Source organism: Saccopteryx bilineata, chromosome 2 (assembly GCF_036850765.1).
Source record: "Saccopteryx bilineata isolate mSacBil1 chromosome 2, mSacBil1_pri_phased_curated, whole genome shotgun sequence".
Classification (NCBI taxonomy): domain Eukaryota; kingdom Metazoa; phylum Chordata; class Mammalia; order Chiroptera; family Emballonuridae; genus Saccopteryx; species Saccopteryx bilineata.
This window is the reverse complement of record NC_089491.1, coordinates 258713435-258736003: the sequence shown is the minus strand read 5'-3', so window position 1 is coordinate 258736003 and position 22569 is coordinate 258713435. Positions and strand designations below refer to the sequence as shown.

Below are 22569 nucleotides of genomic sequence, written 5' to 3'. Positions count from 1 at the left end.
AAATATATGCTAAAAGGATAATATACTCATAATAACAAAGACAGAACACTAGCCGGTTAAATAACAGTGTGCATACTTAAAGGGCTCAATTATTTAAGAATACTCCTCTTAGCTACAAAATAACTAAAAGGGGGGATTAACAAGAAAGTTCAGGACAAAAGCTTCACATCAATCTGAAAATGTCAGTTAAATGATATCATTTTTAGAGCTTTCAATAAAACTACACGGTTTTAGCACATCAGTAAAAGCAAAGCCTTAAAGCTGATACATAATATTGTTATTATTAATGATATCATGAATTCACTGTAGAAGCTAAAGCTGACAGATTTCAGCTTTCTCTTGCTTCTGCTGTGTTTTCAACAGCATGTCATCACTGTGACTGACTAGCAAAATGAAGGTGGCTGCTGGGTCCCTCTCTTGAAGTCGGGCTAATTAAACTCTGTAGCCTCTCACACTGGTAGTTAGTTCTTACTGGCTAGCTTCTGAACAGTAAGGGTGCCAAATCAAATTAACTCATCACTGACTTACTTCAGTTCTTATCAAGTCTATCAACCATTCCCAGCTTCTCAAATGTTACTGGAAGTAGTTTTCTGCAGATAACCACTTCCTATCAATTCTGAAAAATCAAAAATATTTAGGGCTGAAGAGAATAAAGATTTGATCTAGTGGTTAACAACCATGGTGTTGCTGTGCTGATGTCTTATGATCAGTTGTGGGATAGGTAAAAAAAAACTATAACTTAAAAAAATTGTTTCCAGGCCCTGGCCGGTTGGCTCAGCGGTAGAGCGTCGGCCTGGCGTGCGGGGGACCTGGGTTCGATTCCCCGCCAGGGCACATAGGAGAAGCGCCCATTTGCTTCTCCACACCCCCCCCTCCTTCCTCTCTGTCTCTCTCTTCCCCTCCCACAGCGAGGCTCCATTGGAGCAAAGATGGCCCGGGCGCTGGGGATGGCTCCTTGGCCTCGGCCCCAGGCGCTAGAGTGGCTCTGGTCGTGGCAGAGTGATGCCCCGGAGGGGCAGAGCATCGCCCCCTGGTGGGCAGAGCATCACCCCTGGTGGGCGTGCCGGGTGGATCCCGGTCGGGCACATGCGGGAGTCTGTCTGACTGTCTCTCCCCGTTTCCAGCTTCAGAAAAATACAAAAAAAAAAAATTGTTTCCATTAATATGGGGGGCAGGAGGGAGAGAGAGAGAAAGAAGCATCCATCCATTTATTTCACTTAGTTGTTCCATTTAGTTGTGTACCCATTGGTTGCTTCTCATATGTGCCCTGACTGGGAAGAGAACCAACAGCTTTGGTGTGCTGGGACAACGCTCCATCCACTAAACCACCCAGCCCGGACCTACAACTTTTTTCTATTGTTTTTCAATAGAAGTGAAGTTCATATAACATAAAATTAATGATTTCAAGTGTATAATTCAGTTGCATTTAGTACACAATGTACAACCACCACCTTATAACTGTGGCTTTATTCTTAATAGGTGCATAGTTAATATTATTCCTTTAATAAATTACTCTACTCATAGTCAATATAGCATTCTGAGAGGATGAGAAATAGGTAGAGATAAACTTGTAAGCTGGGCATTTCCAATAACTGATAAGACAGAGAATCTTGCCAACTGGTTGAAGATCATTGTCTATAATTGCATTATATCTTCCATCAATGTAATTCATTCCATAAATGCATTACATTTTCTCAAACGTTGACTTGTTGAGTTCCTACTCCATGCCTATCCCTCAAAACCGTACAATGGCAGAGACAGACATATATACTAACAGTTACAGGACAGGGCTATTACTGTGACCCACATAAATATGGTTGAAGGAGAGTGTGGCCAACTAGATCCAGTAATGATAAAAGAATTCACATGGAGAAGGTTGAGTTAGTTCTTAAGGCATAACCAGCGATAATAGAAAATAAGTGGGCCCTGGCTGGTTGACTCAGTGGTAGAGCGTTGGCCTGGCGTGCGGAGGTCCCGGGTTCAATTCCCGGCCAGGGCACACAGAAGAGGCGCCCATCTGCTTCTCCACCCCTCCCCCTCTCCTTCCTCTCTGTCTCTCTCTTCCCCTCCTGCAGCTGAGGCTCCATTGGAGCAAAGGATGGCCCGGGCGCTGGGGATGGCTCCATGGCCTCTGCCCCAGGCGCTGGAGTGGCTCTGGTCGCAACAGAGCGACGCCCCGGGGTTGGGCGGAGCATCGCCCCCTGGTGGGCGCATGCGGGAGTCTGTCTGACTGCCTCCCCGTTTCCAGCTTCAGAAAAATACAAAAGAAAAAAAAAAGAAAAAAAGAAAGAAAATAAGTGGAATATGAGGATAAAGCATTATAGGCAAAGGGAGGAGTACATGTAAATGAACAAAAACCTGGTGAGCATTATTCAACTAGATTGTAGGGTACAATCATACTAACAGGAAACACATAATAAGCACATTTATGTGCCAGGCACTCCTTGTAAGCATTTTACAACATATCCTCAAAGTCACAATAGGAACTAGTGCCATTCACATTAAATAGACAAGACATCTTAAGTACAGACAGGTTAAATAACTTGGCTACACAGCTAAGAAGGGGCTGAGCTGGCAGTCCTGCTCCAAAGCCCATCCTCTCCATCATTATATAACCTACACGACATTCTTTTTCTTCTTCTCTTTAATAAAGCTACTCATTTAAGGCAAGACTTTTTATGATGGAAACTACAGTACACCACAGCACACTAAAGGGGAACAAATGACTTACATGAACAATGAGAGGGCACCACTAAGAACCCCTTATGGCCTCTAAACAAATGAGGACACAAGCGGCAAACTATCTGAAAAGATTAGTGCAACTTAACTTATTGTTTATTCTTTTAGATTTGAAAATACATAAAAACAGAAGCTCCCATATTTTCTTCACAACCCAGTAATTTTTTTGCACATCCTCTAAGGTGGCTTACCCCAGTTTGGAGACCTCTACTAGCCAATGGAGAGATATGGCAGGACTTTAAGAAGGTGATCAATGTGAACAGATGTTTGTGTGTGTGTGTTTATCACTTTAAAAGGAATAAGAAGGAAAAAACAGAGAAAAAAAGAGATGGGGTAGGGAGGAGAGATAAAAAAAAATCATTAGGGTGCTATTTGCAATAGATCCAGCAAGTGATAATGAGGAGATAACTATAACAGTGGGGACTCAAATGTAAAAGATTAAATTACATGCCCAAGGACACAAGTCATGGGAACTGTCAGAACCAAAACCTGGGTCTCTAGTTGCACTGATCTGGGCATGGTATATAGAATAGATTTGCAGAAAGACTGCTATCATAGAATTTCTAAGACTTCTCTTTAAAGCTACTTTTGTCCACAGTGCTTGATTGTTTTTAGGTCTAATTCTATACTATTAAACGAACTGTGGCCCAAAGCAAATAATTTAATAATATTAACTAGAACAGCATTCAGGCAAGTAACTAAGTAATTTAGTAGGGCTGCACTAAAATTTGAGACTTAGGCTTCCTAATCCAGAAAGAAAATACTTTATTACAGAGAAAGTGAAGGGATTTGAAATGAACTCTTTTGTAAAAGTAATAACCTATTCCAAGACACAAATTTATAGGATGAAATCCTTACAAGTGAGCTTCCAAACAAGCTTTTTAAATGAAGCTCCATCAGAGAAGTCATTTAAAAAGCCAGATTCACATTATTATATTAATGTGACAAGTATAACAAGGTAAATACATCATATGATTCTAAAATGACATAATTAATATAGCTTATGTGACACATTCCTATTAATGATCTTTTATTATGTGTGAACAGTAAAATAACATTAGATAAGCAATGAAAAAAATCCAATGAGCAGCAGCTTTCCTGAAAATTTTGACTGAAGTCTTACTTACACAGTGTTATCTGATACTAATCCCTGGATTTTAAAGAGCAGAAATCAATCAATTCAGAATTGTAAACAAACATGTTCCTATGAGATGAGCATTTGAATTACTATCATTTCTGCAAATACAAGATAATGTGCTGCATGATAGCCTCTTAATGTTGAAACAGAGGAAAGTATGTTTTGCCAGGCCAATAAGGTTATGTTAAAAGGATCATGACAGGCCCTGGCCGGTTGGCTCAGCGGTAGAGCGTCGGCCTGGCGTGCGGGGGACCTGGGTTCAATTTCTGGCCAGGGTACATAGGAGAAGCGCCCATTTGCTTCTCCACCCCCACCCCCTCCTTCCTCTCTGTCTCTCTCTTCCCCTCCCGCAGCCAAGGCTCCATTGGAGCAAAGATGTCCCAGGCGCTGGGGATGGCTCCTTGGCCTCTGCCCCAGGCCGGGTGGATCCCGGTCGGGCGGATCCCGGTCGGGCGCATGCGGGAGTCTGTCTGACTGTCTCTCCCCGTTTCCAGCTTCGGATAAATAAATAAATAAATAAATAAAGGATCATGACACGGATCAAGAGCCTGGTCCATGGAGCCTGATGGTAGTTCTTAACAATGACTGCCATGGACACTTTGTGGAAAGTGTACCTATCCCCTTACTCCCTGATGTTATCTACAAAATATTAAAAATGAATGCCTAAATATTCTGCTTTCTTTAATAACCTGTTACAGTCTAATATCTATGAATCAACTGAAATATTTTGAACCTTTTTACATTTAAAGTTCACCTCTTAGAATAAAGTCTAAAAATATGTTTTACAAAATAATAGTTCTTATTTATTTTTATATCAAATAAATATTTATGGAGCAACTATATTATCTTTGGCACAAAAGAAGAGGTGTGAGGCCTGACCACTGGTTGCACAGTGGAGTGAACATCAACCTGGATTGCTGAGGTCCCAAGTTCGAAACCCTGAGGTCGCTGGCTTGAGCACGGGATCATCGGCTTGAGTGCAGGTTTACCAGTTTAAGTGCAGGGTTCCCAGCATGAGCGTGGGATCATAGACATGACCCCATGGTCGCTGCCTTGAAGCCCATGGTCACTGGCTGGAGCAAGGGATCACTGGTTCAGCTGGGACCCCCTCTCCCCAGTCAAGGCACATATGAGAAAGCTATCAATGAACAACTAAAGTGCCGCAACTACAAGTTGATACTTCTCATATCTCTTCCTCTCCTTTCTCTCTCCCTCTTGCTTAAAAAAAAAAGTGTGAGATATGGTTCCTATACTCAAAGAGCTTAAAGTACAATATAATTAAGAGGCAGAATATGCACACAAAGAGATAAAAGTATACACATAAAGAGATTTTTTAAAAGGACACTATCAATAAAAGACCATCAGCCTAAAAGATCATAGATTCTAAATGCTCCAAGAATTCAGAGGTAAATAAAAATCATTGTGTTTCTTCAAGAATTAGAAGAGAGAAGAAGAGTGTCTTAGTTCTGGTATCCAGAAATGAGGAAGCAAAGCTATAGCAAACCTTTAGATATTGGGGTCATCTTAGCTCTCAGACTTTGTCTTTCTTGGATAAAGAACTCTGGTCATCAAAATTTCCAAATACAATGGTGAAGAACACATATCTTGAAATAAATAAGGCCTAGTCTAATCTTAGCTCTGATGCTGCCATGCTGTGGGACTCTGAGTAAGTCATTTCACCTCTCTAAATCTCTTTACTTATCTGCTAAATGCAAATTATAACACATACCACTTCATTAGACAAGAAGTAAATGAATGCATACAGAGCAGTGATGCCTAGCATAAAGCAGGTGCATAGAAAATGGTACCTGTTACGATGCAATCACAACTGCACAGAATCTTGCTATTAGGGGAATTTCAAGGCTTTTGGTGGGAGGCTTACTGTGCTCTAGAAGACCAGGTCCTAAACTCCTCACTGGTCCTGAAGGTAGAATGCAACTCATCATGTTCTGGAGGTTTCTTTGTGAAAAGGTAGCAGACTCTAATTGAATCCTCCAGAGCCCACATCCTGAATTTTAGTATTTCATTTAACCCAGCAAGTAAGCAGAGAAAATCATAGTGAAGAGTTCCCCTTCAATCATGTACCCCAGCTGAGAAATCAGTTAGAAACAAAGAAACCCAGAACCTATCGTCATTCTCTTACAGTGAGACCAGAATTAACAAAAGCAAGCACTGATAGAGGCTGATGAGGCACCATGAGAGCACGTTACCAACCAATCCTAGTCATGGTGGCCAGCTATAAACAAATGTTGCTTAGGGCAGCATTCTGTGGATGATGCTCCTAGCTTTGTTAAAATCACATTATTGCAGTATCATTTTTCATCTGTAGTGTAAATGCTTTTTATGAAACAGTTTGGCAAAACACATGGCATGTGACTGTACCACTACAAATGTGTTAACAGACCTAACCCCAAACCATGGCAATGATCTGATTGTGTGAGTATTCTTCCAAAAGTAAGAAAAAAAACAACTAATCTTTGTAAAGGCTTACTCTGGTGCCCTACCAGAGTTTAATATTGAGTTTCTTCCAAGGAAGCTTCCATTTCCAATGTAGAAGCAAGAATTGTTCTCAGCCGCCACCAAATAATCATACAGTACTTGATGTCTCGGCTTATTTTTAATCTTTTATGAACTCTGCAGAATTATATCTGGATCCTTATAACATGATGATTTGGGATTATGAACACAGTGAATAAACACAACCTTCTGGTACAGCAATTTAAGCATAAGAGAGTGAGTAAATACTACAGAGTGAATCCTAACACTTGAAACAGAATCTTCCAGAGTCCAGAAATCCACCTGACTGCCAAGAATAATACTTCTGTGGTTCAAGCAATGCTAGTACCCAGAGGGGTTTCCACAGACATAACCACATGAGTTACTGCATATTGGGTAAAATAGAAAAAACAGACATTTATGAATGTATAGTGTGCAGACATCTTAAAAGTACTCACAGATATGCAATTTACAAATAGAAAAGAAATATCGGGGATAGGGGAACCTTCAGGAATACACAGCATCTGGTTTAAACTGCTTAATTATATGGTTTTGTCTATGGGTTTTCCTCATCCTTACCCTGATTTTTTATGGGGATCTGGGGTAAAGATACATGGATCTCTTAACTAAAATAAATGAAAACAATCTCACTGAAAGAAGCTCCATGATGAGAACTAATTCAGACTTTAGGATGAGGCAGAAATGACTTAGTGTCAGAGATCAAAATTTTATCAATTAGATATCAAACAAAACCTTTCATTCAATTCAGCAGGATATACTGAAGCAGGGTTTGATTCCCCAGCAATAAAACAAATGCACAGTATCTTCTCACGCATTTCACACATGATTTCTATTTCAGCTCTGATGTAAAACATGGTATCACACATTATGCCACAAAGAAAGAGTCAGTTTAGCTAGTTCAAGTAAAACACCAGGCAGCTGCTAACAGAGACAGGTCATGGCTGGGGAAGGGCACAGCACATTCAGTTCGCTATGTTTTCCCTCAGAAGAATGTCAATAAAAACCACGGCCAACTGAGGTAAGGGGGGTTGGGGGGAAACGGGAGGTCCTGCTATGCAGTGAACCACTGGGTTCATCTAACAGCGCCAGTCAGACAAGTTAGCAAAAAGGAGCCCTAGCCAAACCTACAGACGCCAACAACTTGAAGAAAGCTGTCTTTCTCCCTGTACGTCCTGGTGTAGGGACCAGTCCCACATTTAGAAACGTTATTTCTGGGACCAATAGCAATTTATTTTGATAGACCCACTGGATTTTTTTTTCTTGAGTTCTCAACAAAGGAGCCATATTAGGAAATAATCTTGCAAAAAGCAAGTGCTCCCTCCCCCTCTTCCCCACGATCGATGCACACACACCCGTGCATGCTGACACGCACAGACACACAGCCGTGCACAATGGCCGGCACGCTCACTCGCGCGGGTCCACACGATCATCCGAGAGCCCCACAACCAGAAGGCCTTCCTGGGCTGGGCCCCAGGCTATCGGGCAGGAGGGCCCCCGCAGCCCGATTGCCCGGAACTAGCTGCTGGGCGGTTTGTCCTGGGGATGCTCGCCCCCAAGCGGGGCCCTGGGGAAGCGGCTTCCAGACTCGAAGCCTATTAACCCCTTGAGGAAGTAGATGCTACACCACCACCCACCTGCGGGGACACTGGAATGTGTTGGGGGGCTACAGCCCCAAATGGCTCTCAGAGAAGGGGACATCACCAAGTTCTTGGACCCTGGCAGCTTTTGGTTGGCTCCTGCAAAGGTAAACATGTCCCTGACTCCACAGGGCTTCTAAAACCAACGGGTGTTTCCGAGCTGTCACCCCTGAGACTCAGTTCAGACATACCAAGAAGGAAAAACTTAAGTAGGCAGTGGACACAGACCAGACTTCGTAATTTGTCCCTAAGGGAGTGGCGCAAGTCCCTAAGGGTACAGAGCTGCTTGAACCAGCCAGCCCTGCAACTACAGAAGGGGTGGGGGGACCCAAGGGCCACCGCTCCCTGTCACCCTTCCCTGAGTAAAGCATCAGGGGCCCTTCCCCACTCCGGGACACTTACCTTCTTCCGGGGCTGCCATTTCATCATATTTGTACAGCCGATACGTGGAACATCAAGATGCTGGCTTGGGGCTGGGGGCAGATGCAGGGCAGCAACGACTGCAAGTCATGCTGCCTCCCTCCCACCCCCTAATTCTTTCCCATATTCACTGCGAAGGGAAAAAGCCTAGGAGAGTTCAGTCTTTTCGCCTTCAGTTCAATGAAAAGTATCCCCAAACCACGAACACACTTCCCACTGGGCTAGGAAGTCCCAGCAGCCAGCGTACTTCTGCCAGAGCAGGGCATTTTCTACCCCCGGCCAGCGCCTGCAAAAGGAGCCTGTGGCAGGGGGTCTCCCAGCTGCTGCAGAGACCCTTCCTCAGAGAAGAGCTTGAGAACACGAGCTGCTGCAGAAACCCAGCCCGGCTTCTGCCATCCAAACCCCTTTTGGCGAATTTTCCTCTTCGCAAAAAAAAAAAAAAAAAAAGATTAGACCAAGCAATCAAACCCTCACGCGCTGCCTGGAGCAATTCCCAAAATTCTGGGTATATTTCTCGTTTGTAAAATTTAGCAGAGAAAATTCCAAAGATCTGTAATCAGAGCTTCTTTACGTTGTTTTCTCTTCCTTCTTGGATAACTTAGGAAAAGGATCTGCCCTTCGCCAAATGCCTACCTTCCCTAAACACAGTAAATAGGAAAACTTGGTTTGTGTGTTTAGATTTTTTTTTTAATTCCCAAGAACCTTAGTGGGGAAAGGCTGGAAGGAAATCCTGCAAGAACCCAACTCCACAGCTCAGTCTCCACTAATGACTTCCTTCCCTTCAGTACGAGCACAGCCTGCCCAGCTCCAGCCACACAGAGCAAACGGTTTCTGGGTCTTAGTGCCACGACATCTGCTCCAAAGCAAAAAGTAAAACATATTTCAGAGGTACCCAATAGCTCCTAAGGAATCAGAGCCAGAAGAGACTCTGTAAAATATATTTCAAAAGATGTACTTAGATCTGTGAGTTATATTGAAAGAAAAAAGAAATAGAAAAGACCTCTAGACCAAAAGGCTATAAAATCTTAACCTGTGATTTGAAGAAAAAAGACTTGAAATATCTGACAAGATAAAAAAAGTTAATAAAAAAATAGACACTGCTTCTCTAAATTTAGTACTATTCCTTACTATAAAAAATATTGCTATAGAGGTCGTTTTATAATCTTCTGTAAGATGTTTCTATCCTATTTAAGGAGATACATCTCTAAATACAAAATATTATGCACTTCTATTATTTGTTACCCAACATGTCTATCAACTCCTATTTCACCATAAGACTATTTTGATAGCTGAGACTATAAAGAGTAGTGTAAGCTACTAGAATACTAACTGGTATATATAATAATAGTAACTGGGGTATGATGAGTCCAATATTCCAACAATGTTTCATTCATTATTTTTAGAATTCTATATGCATTAGCAGGATTGACTGATGTGGGTGATTATATACAGACTGGACAGTAACTATATTAATAATGTCATTAAAATAGTCAAAACAAAAAAAAACATAGTCAAAACAGTTAACTGAAACAGATTACTTTTTTCTGAAACCAATTAGTTTTGATATCTTTTCTAAGCCTAAGAGGCTGAAATTCAATGGGAAAAGTATTATCTTTTTAATAATAATAACAATTATATTTGAATGAATAGCTACTATTATTTCTGAAGCCCCTACTCTATGTCAGGACCTATACTTACAATCATCTCACAGCTCTGAAAGGAAGGTCTCATTCCATGGTCTTCCTTGCAGCACTGTGAGGAATGTCCTCATTTTCCAGATGAGGACATTTTCTAGAAGAGGTCCTCATTTTCAGAGGGGTCACTTGCTCAACCAAGACAATAATACATAAAAGGTGATGAGGCTGGAATACAGAACCATGATGAACTGACCCCAGAGCCTAAGCCCTTTCCATGACGTGCATCATAGCTACATGCCAACCTTACCTCTCATTTTGATAAAACTATTAAGTGTCTATGACTTAAGCACCTATTATTTGCCAGCCCCTGTTCCAGGCAGCAGAAATGAGTAATAGGCTGTCCATGCTCTTGCAATTACATACTGTAGGCAGCAGTCACAAATAACACCAATAATCTGTATGTGTTCTGACCTACCCAAATCATTCTGTACAGCTTAATTTGGATATCCTACTAGCATGGGAAGTTCAATAAATTCCAAACCACATTCATCAATCTATCCCAAAACTGGTTTATCTTTCCAACTTCCCTTTTTTCTGTTCATAGCACTGTTACTCTTCCAGGATCACAAACTAAAACCTTATCATTGTTCCTTATATCTATTACATCACCAAGTCCTTCCACTTCTTTCTTAGACATTGCTTTTAAATTCCTATTGCTGTCATTTGAGGCGAGAGCCTCACAAAACAAACATATACCAAGTACCAACGAGGTGCAAAGCATCATGTAGGATGAAGACTGAGTCCTATGCTAGAGGAAGTTAAAAAGAAGTTAGGACAACACAGAAAACCTATAAGAAAACAACCAAGTATGCCTTAGTCAGCTAAGCAACACATGAGTTATATGGTCAATAAGTGTTCCAGGAGTTAGAATGAGAAATTACTGTAAACAGAGATGGTCAAAGAAGGTTTCACAAAAATATCTGAATTAAAACTTCAGAGACGATGCAACTCATTCTAGAGTTAAGGCCAAGAAACCATGGCCAGTAATGCTCATCAGGATCTATATCCCACTACATTTCAGAACTCATCTCTTACTTCCCTCTCAAACCGTATAATAATAACCACCTCACTGTCCCTTGAATATGTCAAGAATATATTTATTGCATCATCTGCCTGAATCACTCACTATTCCTCTCAATACCTTCTTGACTCCCCCAACTCCTTCAGGAATGTGTTTAAATATAAGAAAGGCTGCCTCTCAGCATTCCTTCTAAAATAACACCAGGACTCACACAGTTACTTTCTATCTTCCTTACTCTGCTACATTTTACATCAATCCCTTGTGATATATATTTTATTTATTTAATGTCTTATTCATCCCACAAACACATAAATTCCAAGGAAGCAAGAACTTCCCTCTGTTATAATACCAACACTCAGTGAATAGTGCCTGACACAATAAGTAATCAATAAATATTTGTTGAATGAAACAATGAAAGACAAAAAGGATAATAGAGTAAGCAAGGGAGGCAAGCATATATAAGACATATTCAAGATACAAATTATTAACCTACCTAAAATTTAAGACTTAAGTATAAGAATGTTAAAGGTAGAGACCTTGTCTTGTTCAGCTTTATAATCCCCAGGGCTCAGAATAGTGCCTGGCATAGCAGAGGTACTCAATATTTAGGGATAAAAGAATGGGGAGTGTGTATGTGGGGGGGGGGTAGAGAATGAATGGTGAATGAGTGAAATTCCATTCCATTCCATATAAAGTAAAAGATGTTTTTGCAAGGTATGTTGGAAGCAAATGGTAGGGAACACTGGAAAGCAAAAAAATTTGGATTTTATCCAGAATATAGAGCACTGAAAGTATTCAACAGTAGGCAATGGGCATGGTGGAGACAGCATTTTTAAGCAATCTAACATATAACAAAATATTAACTATGACTTTATGAGGCTGTTTTACATAAATCTTTAGATTATTAAAACTATTTATATGTTTAAATGCTTATTATGACCATTTGACAGATACAAAACAACTTCAGAGAGGTTAAGTGGCCTGTTCAATGCCTCCTGGAGAGCCAATGGCATGGAAAGGCAAAAACCCAGGGTTTATAAACTAATGCCTGAATGACAACAGGAACCTAAAATCACTTACAGGTCAGGAGAAACGGTTCTACTTTCTACTCTGCCTCTGACTTGGCTATAATAAGAAAACTTTTCAGGATGGCAAGGCAGGTGAATGAAAAAGTGAAATTATGAGGATTGCTAACCTGGAAATATATGAATCATGCAAAAGAAGTAGCAGCTAAGTAATTCTAGTCAATTAATGTCATACAGGTATATCACCTAATTTTTTATTTTCCTTTTTTTAGTGAGAGGTGGGGAGACAGAGAGACAGACTCTCACATGTGCCCCTCAACCACGATCCACCTGGCCACCCCATGTGGAGCTGATGCTCAATGTTCGAATTAACAGAGCTATCCTCAGTGCCCAGGCCAATGCTTGAACCAATAGAGCCACTGGTTGTGAGAGGGGAAGGGGGGAAAAGAGGGAGAGAAGAGAAAGAGGGAAAGGGGGAAACGCAGATGGTAGCATCTCATGTGTGCCCTGACCGGGGATCAAACCTGGGATGTCTGCACACCAGGCCGATGCTCTATCCACTGAGCCACCTGGCCAGGGCCTTCCAGATTCCCTAATTTTCCAGAGAAGCTAAAAGTTTCCTAATTTTTAACAGCTTACTCAAAAATGTTAAATTTCAGTCGGCAAGTCATAACTTATGACTGCTGATTTAGACCACTCAAGGCTTCACTTTCCCATATGTAAATTAAGGGAACCCCGTGGTTCCTGATCTGTAGGATGGTTTTCTAAAGGCATCTGTGAATCCACCCATATACATACCATGCATGGTCTGTGGGCTGAAGAGCAATCTCACATGCTCAGATGTTATTAGACTTAATAAAAAACAAAGTTATTTAAAATGAGGGGAAAGGGGTCTATGAACAGTGGGCTATATCAGGAAAGGAGACAGAAAAAAATGTATTTATGTTTCTATAGAATGACAGAATCAATCTAACACTTCAAAGTAATACAAAGCTTTAAATTGGTTTTCAATTTTTTAGGTATAGTTCCTTTGGGTCACTTCTTTGTATGACATTTCTTCCTCTGCTATCTGGTAAGTGTTTCAGCTTTCATTTAATAGGTACCAACCACTCAACAGAAGACCATTACCTAGGAGCCTTTAAATATCAATACTATCTTAAATCACCTTTTTTTTTTTTTAATTTTTTGTATTTTTCTGAAGCTGGAAATGGGGAGGCAGTCAGACAGACTCCTGCATGCGCCCAACCGGGATCCACCCGGCATGCCCACCAGGGGGCGATGCTCTGCCCATCCGGGGCGTCGCTCTGTCCCGACCAGAGCCACTCTAGCACCTGGGGCAGAGGCCAAGGAGCCATCCCCAGCGCCCGGGCCATCTTTTGCTCCAATGGAGCCTCAGCTGCGGGAGGGGAAGAGAGAGACAGAGAGGAAGGAGAGGGGGAGGGGTGGAGAAGCAGATGGGCGCCTCTCCTGTGTGCCCTGGCTGGGAATCGAACCCGGGACTTCAGCACACCAGGCCAATGCTCTACCACTGAGCCAACCGGCCAGGGCCAAATCACCTTATTTTTTTTCTTTGCGTCTTTATTTATTTTGCTTACTCCAAATTAAATCAGTAATTATACCAGAAATATTTAAGAAATTACCATTATACCACTATATTTTCTCCATTAGGATTATTTATATAGAGCTACCAAGCTAACACAGTTCAAAATGGTGTAATTTAGCCTTTTGTTTCAAAGATCCAATATCAAACAGTAAGAACACAATTTCTCAGATCTGTAACTACTAAAAGACATTTTTACAACTCCTTAATTTTTTTAACATAGCACTTTGCAAATCACTTCCCTAAAAGCAGATACTGTAAAAGTCCATTAAAATTGTATTTTCCTCAGTAACTACTTGCCAGTTCAAATCTGAATAAAAAGCAAAAAGAGGAAATGAGTGAAGAAAACAGCTTTTATTAGAGAAATGCAAATCAAAACGGCAATGAGATACCACCTCACACCTGTTCGATTAGCTGTTATTAGCAAGTCAGGTAATAGCAAATGTTGGAGAGGCTGTGGAGAAAAAGGAACCCTCATACACTGTTGGTGGGAATGTAAAGTAGTACAACCATTATGGAAGAAAGTATGGTGGTTCCTCAAAAAACTGAAAATAGAACTACCTTATGACCCAGCAATCCCTCTACTGGGTATATATCCCCAAAACTCAGAAACATTGATACGTAAAGACACATGCAGCCCCATGTTTATTGCAGCATTGTTCACAGTGGCCAGGACATGGAAACAACCAAAAAGCCCATCAATAGATGACTGGATAAAGAAGATGTGGCACATATACACTATGGAATACTACTCAGCCATAAGAAATGATGACATCGGAACATTTACAGCAAAATGGTGGGATCTTGATAACATGATACGAAGCGAAATAAGTAAATCAGAAAAAAACAGCAACTGTATTATTCCATACGTAGGTGGGACATAATAGTGAAACTAAGAGACATTGATAAGAGTGTGGTGGTTACGGGGGGGAGGGGGGAATGGGAGAGGGATAGGGGGTGGGAGGGGCACAAAGAAAACAAGATAGAAGGTGACAGAGGACAATCTGACTTTCGGTGGTGGGTATGCAACATAATTGAACGACAAGATAACCTGGACTTGTTATCTTTGAATATATGTATCCTGATTTATTGATGTCACCCCATTAAAAAAATAAAATTATAAAAAAAAAGAAAAAAAAAAAGAAAAAAAAGAAAACAGCTTTTATTCAGCATTGTGAATTTCTTCAAGATTTCCTAAGGAATGATACGTCTGACATTGATCAGAGGGTATATGCCTGCCAAAGCCTCATACTTATTTAGATTTACTGTGTTTTAGAATATTAAACTCAATGTGAAATAATATTTGGAAAATATATTAATTTTCCTAAAGAGCTCTACATTATTTCCAAGTATCTAAAGTAAAAGGATAACGGTAGAAACAGATTTGAGAACAAAGAAGTTTCCCTCATTAGTGATATTTCACAACTTGGATGCTTCCATAATGTTGAGGTCTTGCTTACTAAAGCCAGAAAACTAAACTTGGTACAGTAAGAATTCTGCCACACAGCCCAGTTGATGCAGACCATTCTCCCATTCCTCAGGAGGGAAACTGCTCCACAACTGTGAGACAGAGAGGATCACCTCTTATCACCTCATTTTCTTCCATTACCAAGTGTGTCAGAGAGGCTGAAGCTCAATGCTTTAAATTCAATACACATTGACAGAATATTCATATACAAGGGACTATATTAGGGGATGTGAGGAGATAAAAATAAATCAGGTGATTTTTGCCCTAGAGGAGATAGCAATATTGTGGAGGTAGAAGGAGAAAACAGATACACAACTAATAAAAATAACAACAACAGCTGCTAACAACTTACTGGTCTTGCTACACCTTTGCCTCTTTAAGAGCCCAAGCTCTAAGCACAAGCTAAGTGCTAGAATGGAATAACTAATCACACTTCTCATTAAGACTATGGAAGCTCTAAAGATTAATTAATTCTGACTGTAGTAACTAAAATGGTTTTACAGAAGAGGTGGCATTGTATACTTTCAAAAAGCAGAAAAGGGTTTGTGGAGGATTATTCCAGATTCAAGGAACAGAGCCAAAACATGGAGGTATGAAAATGTAGGCTGCATTAGCCAGTCATCACAGATCTGAAACCTTTAATACAAGGCAACATATAGTGGAGTTAGGGTTAGAGGTCTGTGAATGCTACTGTCTTAACAATGTTAATAATAACTATTATTTATTGAGTATGGGCCAAGCATTAAAGTATTTTATATTGTTGTTGTTGTTTTGATTCTTCCTAACACCTTTATGAGTAGGAACTATTATGTTCTTGTTACAGAAGAGGAAATTAAAGTTAAAGGGTTACGTAAATTCCCAAAGTGTCATGGCTAGACAGTAGTAGAAAGAAAATTCAACTCAGTTGAACTCCAAAGCTTTGTTCTTAACTCCTGACCTTTAATACAATGATGAGTAAACACAGGATTTCAAGCAAGGTATTGGCAAATTTATGAGTTTTATGCTAAATCAAGAAGTACTGTAAGGAATAGAAAGAACAAGAAAGACAGAAGGCCAAATAAATTTCTGTTGGAATATATCAATAAGGAAAAAAGAGGCCTTAAATTAGGACAGCAGATACAGAAAAAGACTTCCTTGAAAGATATTTTACAAGTGAAACGGGTCCTAAAAACCTATTACATAAAAGGATCAGAAAGGGAAGGATTAACAATGATTCCAAAATTTTTCATCACTTTTTAGAAAAAGAACTAACTTACTAACTGCAGTATGGATCACAGAAAGAACAGGTAGATACTGAATCCAATTTGAAACTTAGAGAGTTAGAGTTAGTGATAAGAGATACACAGGGATGTGGAGTAGGTACATGAAGTTATGGTCCAGAGTTAAAGATATGTATCTATATAAAGAGATCAGGGGGTCATTCACATAATAACAATGTATATAAAGCTTCCAGTTAGAAAAACAAAAATTATTTCCCCCAGAGATGGAGTTTGGAACAAGAAGATAAAAGGGGGGAAGGGACAATTAAATCTTGATCAATGCCATACTTCTAAATTCAATATAATTTACCGACTAGTTGGAATGGTGGGAGACCTACCCCATTTCCTGAGGCGGCAAATTTTTTTAGGTCAATTCATCCTGGTTCAAACTTTATATCCACCATATACTACCTATGTGACCTTATGTTACTTCATTTTTCTTGTATCTCAATTTACAACTCTATAAAATGGAGATAATAATAGCACCTATGTAAACATGGTTGTTGAAAGGATTAAATTATATATGTAATTATACACACTCATAATCTATCCTATTACTGATACTATGTGTTTAGTATTGTTATTGTTGTTGTTTTACTAGGCTAATCCTGATTTTTTTTTCCCTTTCTTCATCATACCATGGGTTTTGTGTTGATTATATTTTAAGGGCCATAAAACTGCCAAAGCTAATGTTAATGTATTTCAGTGGTATAATAATTTTTCTAATAAGACTATGGCTTCTGTTCATGACAGAGCAACTGGAACCAGGCTTACTCTCCTGGCACAACTAGAAAACTGCATAAAATATGGTAAAAATACTGTTTTCATACCGTGTCAGACAGCAGGCAGCACAGCACTATATAAACCTTAATGGAAACAACACAAATGAGGTGAGTCCTATGACCACCCTGGCTCTCTGCCTGGAAACATTTTCTGGACCCCAGAGAGCAGGAAGGGGATCCCAAACAGAGAACAATGATCTGGCTGAGTTGAGGAGACAGAGGTCAAAGTCTGGAGGACAATGTAGCTGGCACATTCAGAATAAAGAAATGAAGAAGATGAACTCTAAGGGGGCTATTCAGATAAGGTGGTCCAAAAATCAACACAGGGGTATCCTTGAGTTTAGCTGAATAGGAAGGTGCCCAACATAGGGTGGAACTTCACAAGATCAGGCAAAGGGAAGCTCTAAGCTGAACAGCTGCCAGAGCTCACCAGGGCTGCAAGACTTTCAAGTTCCAACCAGTCAGAAGGGAACACCTGGGACGTTGAATTGAGACCTCAGAAAAGTCAGGTAAACTAGCCTAAAGTATTCTCTCAGCTCACCCTAACAACACTAAAAACAAACCTTGAAAAAAAGAAAACTTAATCTACAAGTAACTTTACTTTACTTGCCAGAACAACATTCAATGCTCTTTGAAGGAAGATAACAAAATCTAGCAGTCAAAGAGAAAAAGTCCACCATTACAGTACATGGGTACTAACCTGGAAATACTTTATCTCTATAGCAAGCAATCAATCTTCTATCACAAGAATACTACGACTATGCTACAAATTTTTGTATATAAATTAGATCAGTGGACTATAATGCTTTGGGCTATAATCTTTTTTTTTTTCTGAAGTTGGAAACGGAGAGGCAATCAGACTCCCGCATGCGCCCAACCGGGATCCACCCGGCATGCCCACCAGGGGGCGATGCTCTGCCCATCTGGGGCATCGCTCTGTTGCAACCAGAGCCATTCTAGCGCCTGAGGCAGAGGCTATAGAGCCATCCTCAGCACCCGGGCCAACTTTGCTCCAATGGAGCCTTGGCTGCGGGAGGGGAAGGGGTGCAGAAGTAGATGGGTGCTTCTCCTGTGTGCCTGGCCGGGAATCGAACCCAGGACTCCTGCACACCAGGCCGACGCTCTACCACTGAGCCAACCGGCCAGGGCCAATGGGCTATAATCTTGATACTTCCCTCAATTCAGTAGCCATAGCAATAGAGCCTGTGTAATTTTGCTGTTATAGAATTTATCAATCTGGGGAAATTTTTCAGCATATGTTATTTTAAGTTCAAATTTATAAACTTTATCTGGAGTAAATTCAGTGATCAGAGATTTGGGCCAGAATATGCAGTTTTGATTGATTAAACTTTCCAAAGAAATCCTGTGTGTGCAGTGGGAGTAATTATGTGTAGTGTTTGAATATGTAAGTTTTACTTTAAAAGATGTTTGAACTGGGGGTTTATTTACTTGTGTGTTTTTAACCAAAAGAGGCTATATTTCTCTGGCTATAAGTAAAAAAAATGTAGGAAAATGGATCTCTTCTCTATTCTAGGGCAAGAAATGGGCTATGAGAAAAGAAAGTCAGTAGAGATAAAATATTATTCTTGAGATCCATTTAGAGGCCCTCTAATGACTTACTGCTTAACATTATGAATTTATAAACAACCAAATGGATTACATTCAGAAAGCTGACACTTTTTTTTATGGTGTTTGTTATACTGCCTAGTATCTGAATTCCTCTCTTCTGTTTTGGTCCCCTCATTACCCAAGTCTTGGTGAAATGTAGGAAATATCTTTCATGACAGAAACCAAAAAGGTCAGATAATTACTTTCCAAAACATGTAGGCTCAGTTCTTTGCCAGAACTTTGAGTATGAAGCAAGTGAAACAAACAGTGAGGGAGAGAATTTACTCTGGCAGTAGACACAGCAACATCCAGTTACTACCATCATCAGCACCAGTGGAGCTCATCACGGTATCCAAATCCAGCTCCAGAGTGGTGGTTCCAGCTCTGTCATTCAGAGTACAGCAGTGGCTGTGGCACCTTTATGGCTGAGATCCAGGTACCTTTTGATTAAAACAGTCACAGTTGTTTTCTGTTACTTGCAACTAAGAACCCTGGCTGACTCACTCAGAGACATATGATTTTGTTTATATTAGGATACAAATGTTTCTTGCATGAACATATATACATGAACAGATGTGTGAGTATGTTGGAGAACTCCAAGGCACAGTCTTCTGCCCCCTTCTCTGCCTATAATTGCTCCCTCAGAGTTCTCAGCCAGTCCCAAACCTCAAAATACTACCTCTTAAGTGATTGATTCCCACATTTATACTCCAAATACCTACCTCTCTACTGAGCTCCAGACTTGAATAAAAGACTGCCTACTCAACATCTTCACTAAGATGTCTGACAGACATATCAAACTTATATAGCCAAAACAAAACTCTTGATTTGCCCCCAAGAATCTGGTCCTACTTTAGTTTTATTTTATCTAAGGTAATGGCATCTCTTTTCATCCAGCAGCTCAGACCAAAAACTTAACAGTTATCTTTGATTCCTCTCCTTTCTTTGCCTCAAAATCTACTCCTTTAGCAAGTCCTCAGCTCTCTACCTACACATTCTAATCCAAATCCTACCACTGCTCATCACTTCCACCCTTTCTTCATTATGAACATCATTAATGTCAACTGTATTACTATAATAGCTTCCATTTTGATTCCTATAATTCAATGTCTCCATGTGGCTAGAATGATCTTTTTATAATGTAAATCAGATTATGCATTTCCCATATTTTAAACCCACTGAAGGCTTTCCTTTGCAAAAAGAATAAAATAAAAAGCCTTTACCATGGCCTACAAACCGCTATATGATCTAGCCTCTACTTTTCACCCTCATCTCTTACCATACTTTCTTTTAACTGTGTTAAGGCCACACCTGCCTTCTTACACTTCCATTCATGACCTTGGTGGTTGCAATTATATCTGCCTGGAATTCTCTTCCTCCAGAAAAGATATTTCTTTCTCAATATTCAAGTTTCTTTTCAAATAGTAAGTCATTAAGGAGGCCTCCTGATGAAAATTAATTCCCCTCTCCATATTCACTACATATATTCTATTATTTTGTTCTGTTTTCTTCATATTGTGTTTCATTGTTTGAAATTGCATTATTTACTCATCTGATCTATCACCCAACAGACTGCAAGGTCTATGGGATTGTATATGTATTGTTCACCCCTGTAAGTCTAGTACTTAGAACAGTTCCCTGCACATATTAGGTATTTAGTAAATATTCATGAATTGAATGAGCAAATTTAATGTCAGCTATATGATAAAGTTAAATACATAAAATTTCCCTTTGCAGTAAAATTTCAGTATGGTATTTATTAATTTAGCAAGACATAGTATACCTTCACTTCTGAAAGATACATTCTCCCAAGTTACATAAAAAGAAACCATTCTCTTTAAATCAGTACTATGCTCAGGCCTATGTCTGCTGATGTTCAACTGAAAGAAATAAAAGCTTCTGAAAAACTAAGCATTAATTACTTTGAAAAGTATTTATTGTCTAATAATGTTTTTGTTGCAAGTACTCTAGTACTATCACTTTCTATTTTCATTTGTGTTAGGGAGAATCCCATTTCCCAAATATTGGTGTAGATAAAATTATCTTTAGATAGTTTAATAAATAAAGTAAAAACACTCTGAAATCCTTAGATGAAGTACAAATCACTTGTCAAAAGTACAATCTCATTTGTCAAAACATGAAAATGAAGAAAGAGAAGACACAGAAATAACAGGCTCAGAGCTGCCAAACTGACAGGCTGTCTTAAGTGAGACAGTCAAAACATTCATATGGTAATTTTTAAAAGCGCTGTATTGTGGCCATCCATATAAAAACAGGAGAGGACCTTTTCTTCCTATAGTATTTCAAAACTCTATGGTTCAGACAGTGGATACTCTGATTACCAAATTAAGCAACAATTAAGATCATAAAGAATTTTCCATTTAAGTTCTGAGTACAAATATAAGACACTACTAACTGACCTGCAAGGGCAGTAATTCAGAAGACCCTACCCCCGCCATTAACTCTTACCAATTATACCACCTAACACAATTATTGCCAGTCTTCTGCATATAGAACACAGTACAAAAGATAACTTTGCATTTTAGCAGCTGAGGTTAGCTATATACTGCAAATGGCAAAAATCAAATAGCAAGAAAACACCAAAATAGGATTAAAGACAACTAAAATGTACAAATATTTTTAATTATTTTCCACTTTCATATAGTATCTTTAAGGGTTTTCTTGTTCATATTTATCCTAAGCTTCCTCCCTCTTGCAATCTAATAATCCTAAACAAAGAGCATCTCCTTGAACTGTTCCCTTCATTAGATTGATGGGTTTACTGTCAAATCTACACTCATATATGACCCGCTTCCTGGGATGTGGAATCCAGTCTATAAATACAATAGAAGTTGTGTTCAAATGTGCTTTGGTAACAAAGCTGGTCTTTCTGTACGTGGACTCAGATGTCAAGCTGCTGAAAAAAGAAAGTGATCACCTATTATGTAATTCCACTTATGTGAAATGTCAAAACCAGGTAAATTCATAGAGATAGAAAGTAGATTAGTGATTACAGGGGCTGGAAGATAGGGAGTAACTGCTAATCAGCACAGAGTTTCTTTTGGGGAAGATGAAAATATTTTGGAATTAGAAAGTGATCATACAACTTTGTAAATATACAAAACAACTACTGAATTATACACTTCAAAAGGGTGAATTATATTTCAATAAAGCTGTTATTAAAAAATGTGGTTAGCCTTCCCCATTCACAAAATATCAAGTTAATATATAATTCTCTCTACTTAAAACTTTTTCTCTCATAATTTTTTTGTCTTTGGCATGAGTTACCACTTGTCTTTCAGCACCAGACAACAAAAATAAACAATTAGCAAACTAATGTCAGCATGAAAAGTTGAGAAAACAGATCAACATTCTTAGTTGAATGGTTTATTTTATTCATGGATATGTGTTGATGATATAAACTTATTATAAGTATGTACTACAAAATTATTTTCTCAATTATGATTCTCCATAAGGTATTTGAAGGATATAATAAAACATGTCAACACTTCATCGCATTCTACTAAGAACACTATGGTTCTATAGGGTGTCTTGTTTACATTAGAACCAGTAAACCAGAACAAAAGCTAATAAGGCCAAATAAAAATAAAACTAATCTTTATCTTTAGAAAAAAATGCTAGCCTAACATATTTATGA

General features: G+C 39.4%; 1 protein-coding gene across 3 annotated transcripts in view; it reads right to left on the bottom strand.

The window, feature by feature from the left end:
- The window catches only part of TTC28 (tetratricopeptide repeat domain 28), a 698236-nt gene that overhangs the window by 462777 nt on the left and 212890 nt on the right, over window positions 1-22569 (bottom strand). The window contains exon 1 of one of the 3 annotated variants that reach the window (XM_066260242.1): window positions 8434-9142. The exons of the other annotated variants lie outside the window; for them this stretch is intronic. Within the exon in view, the coding sequence (XP_066116339.1) occupies window positions 8434-8460 (27 nt within the window). The 5' untranslated portion in view covers window positions 8461-9142. Of the gene's footprint in view, window positions 1-8433; window positions 9143-22569 lie in introns of those variants that run through there. 3 annotated transcript variants of the gene reach the window in all.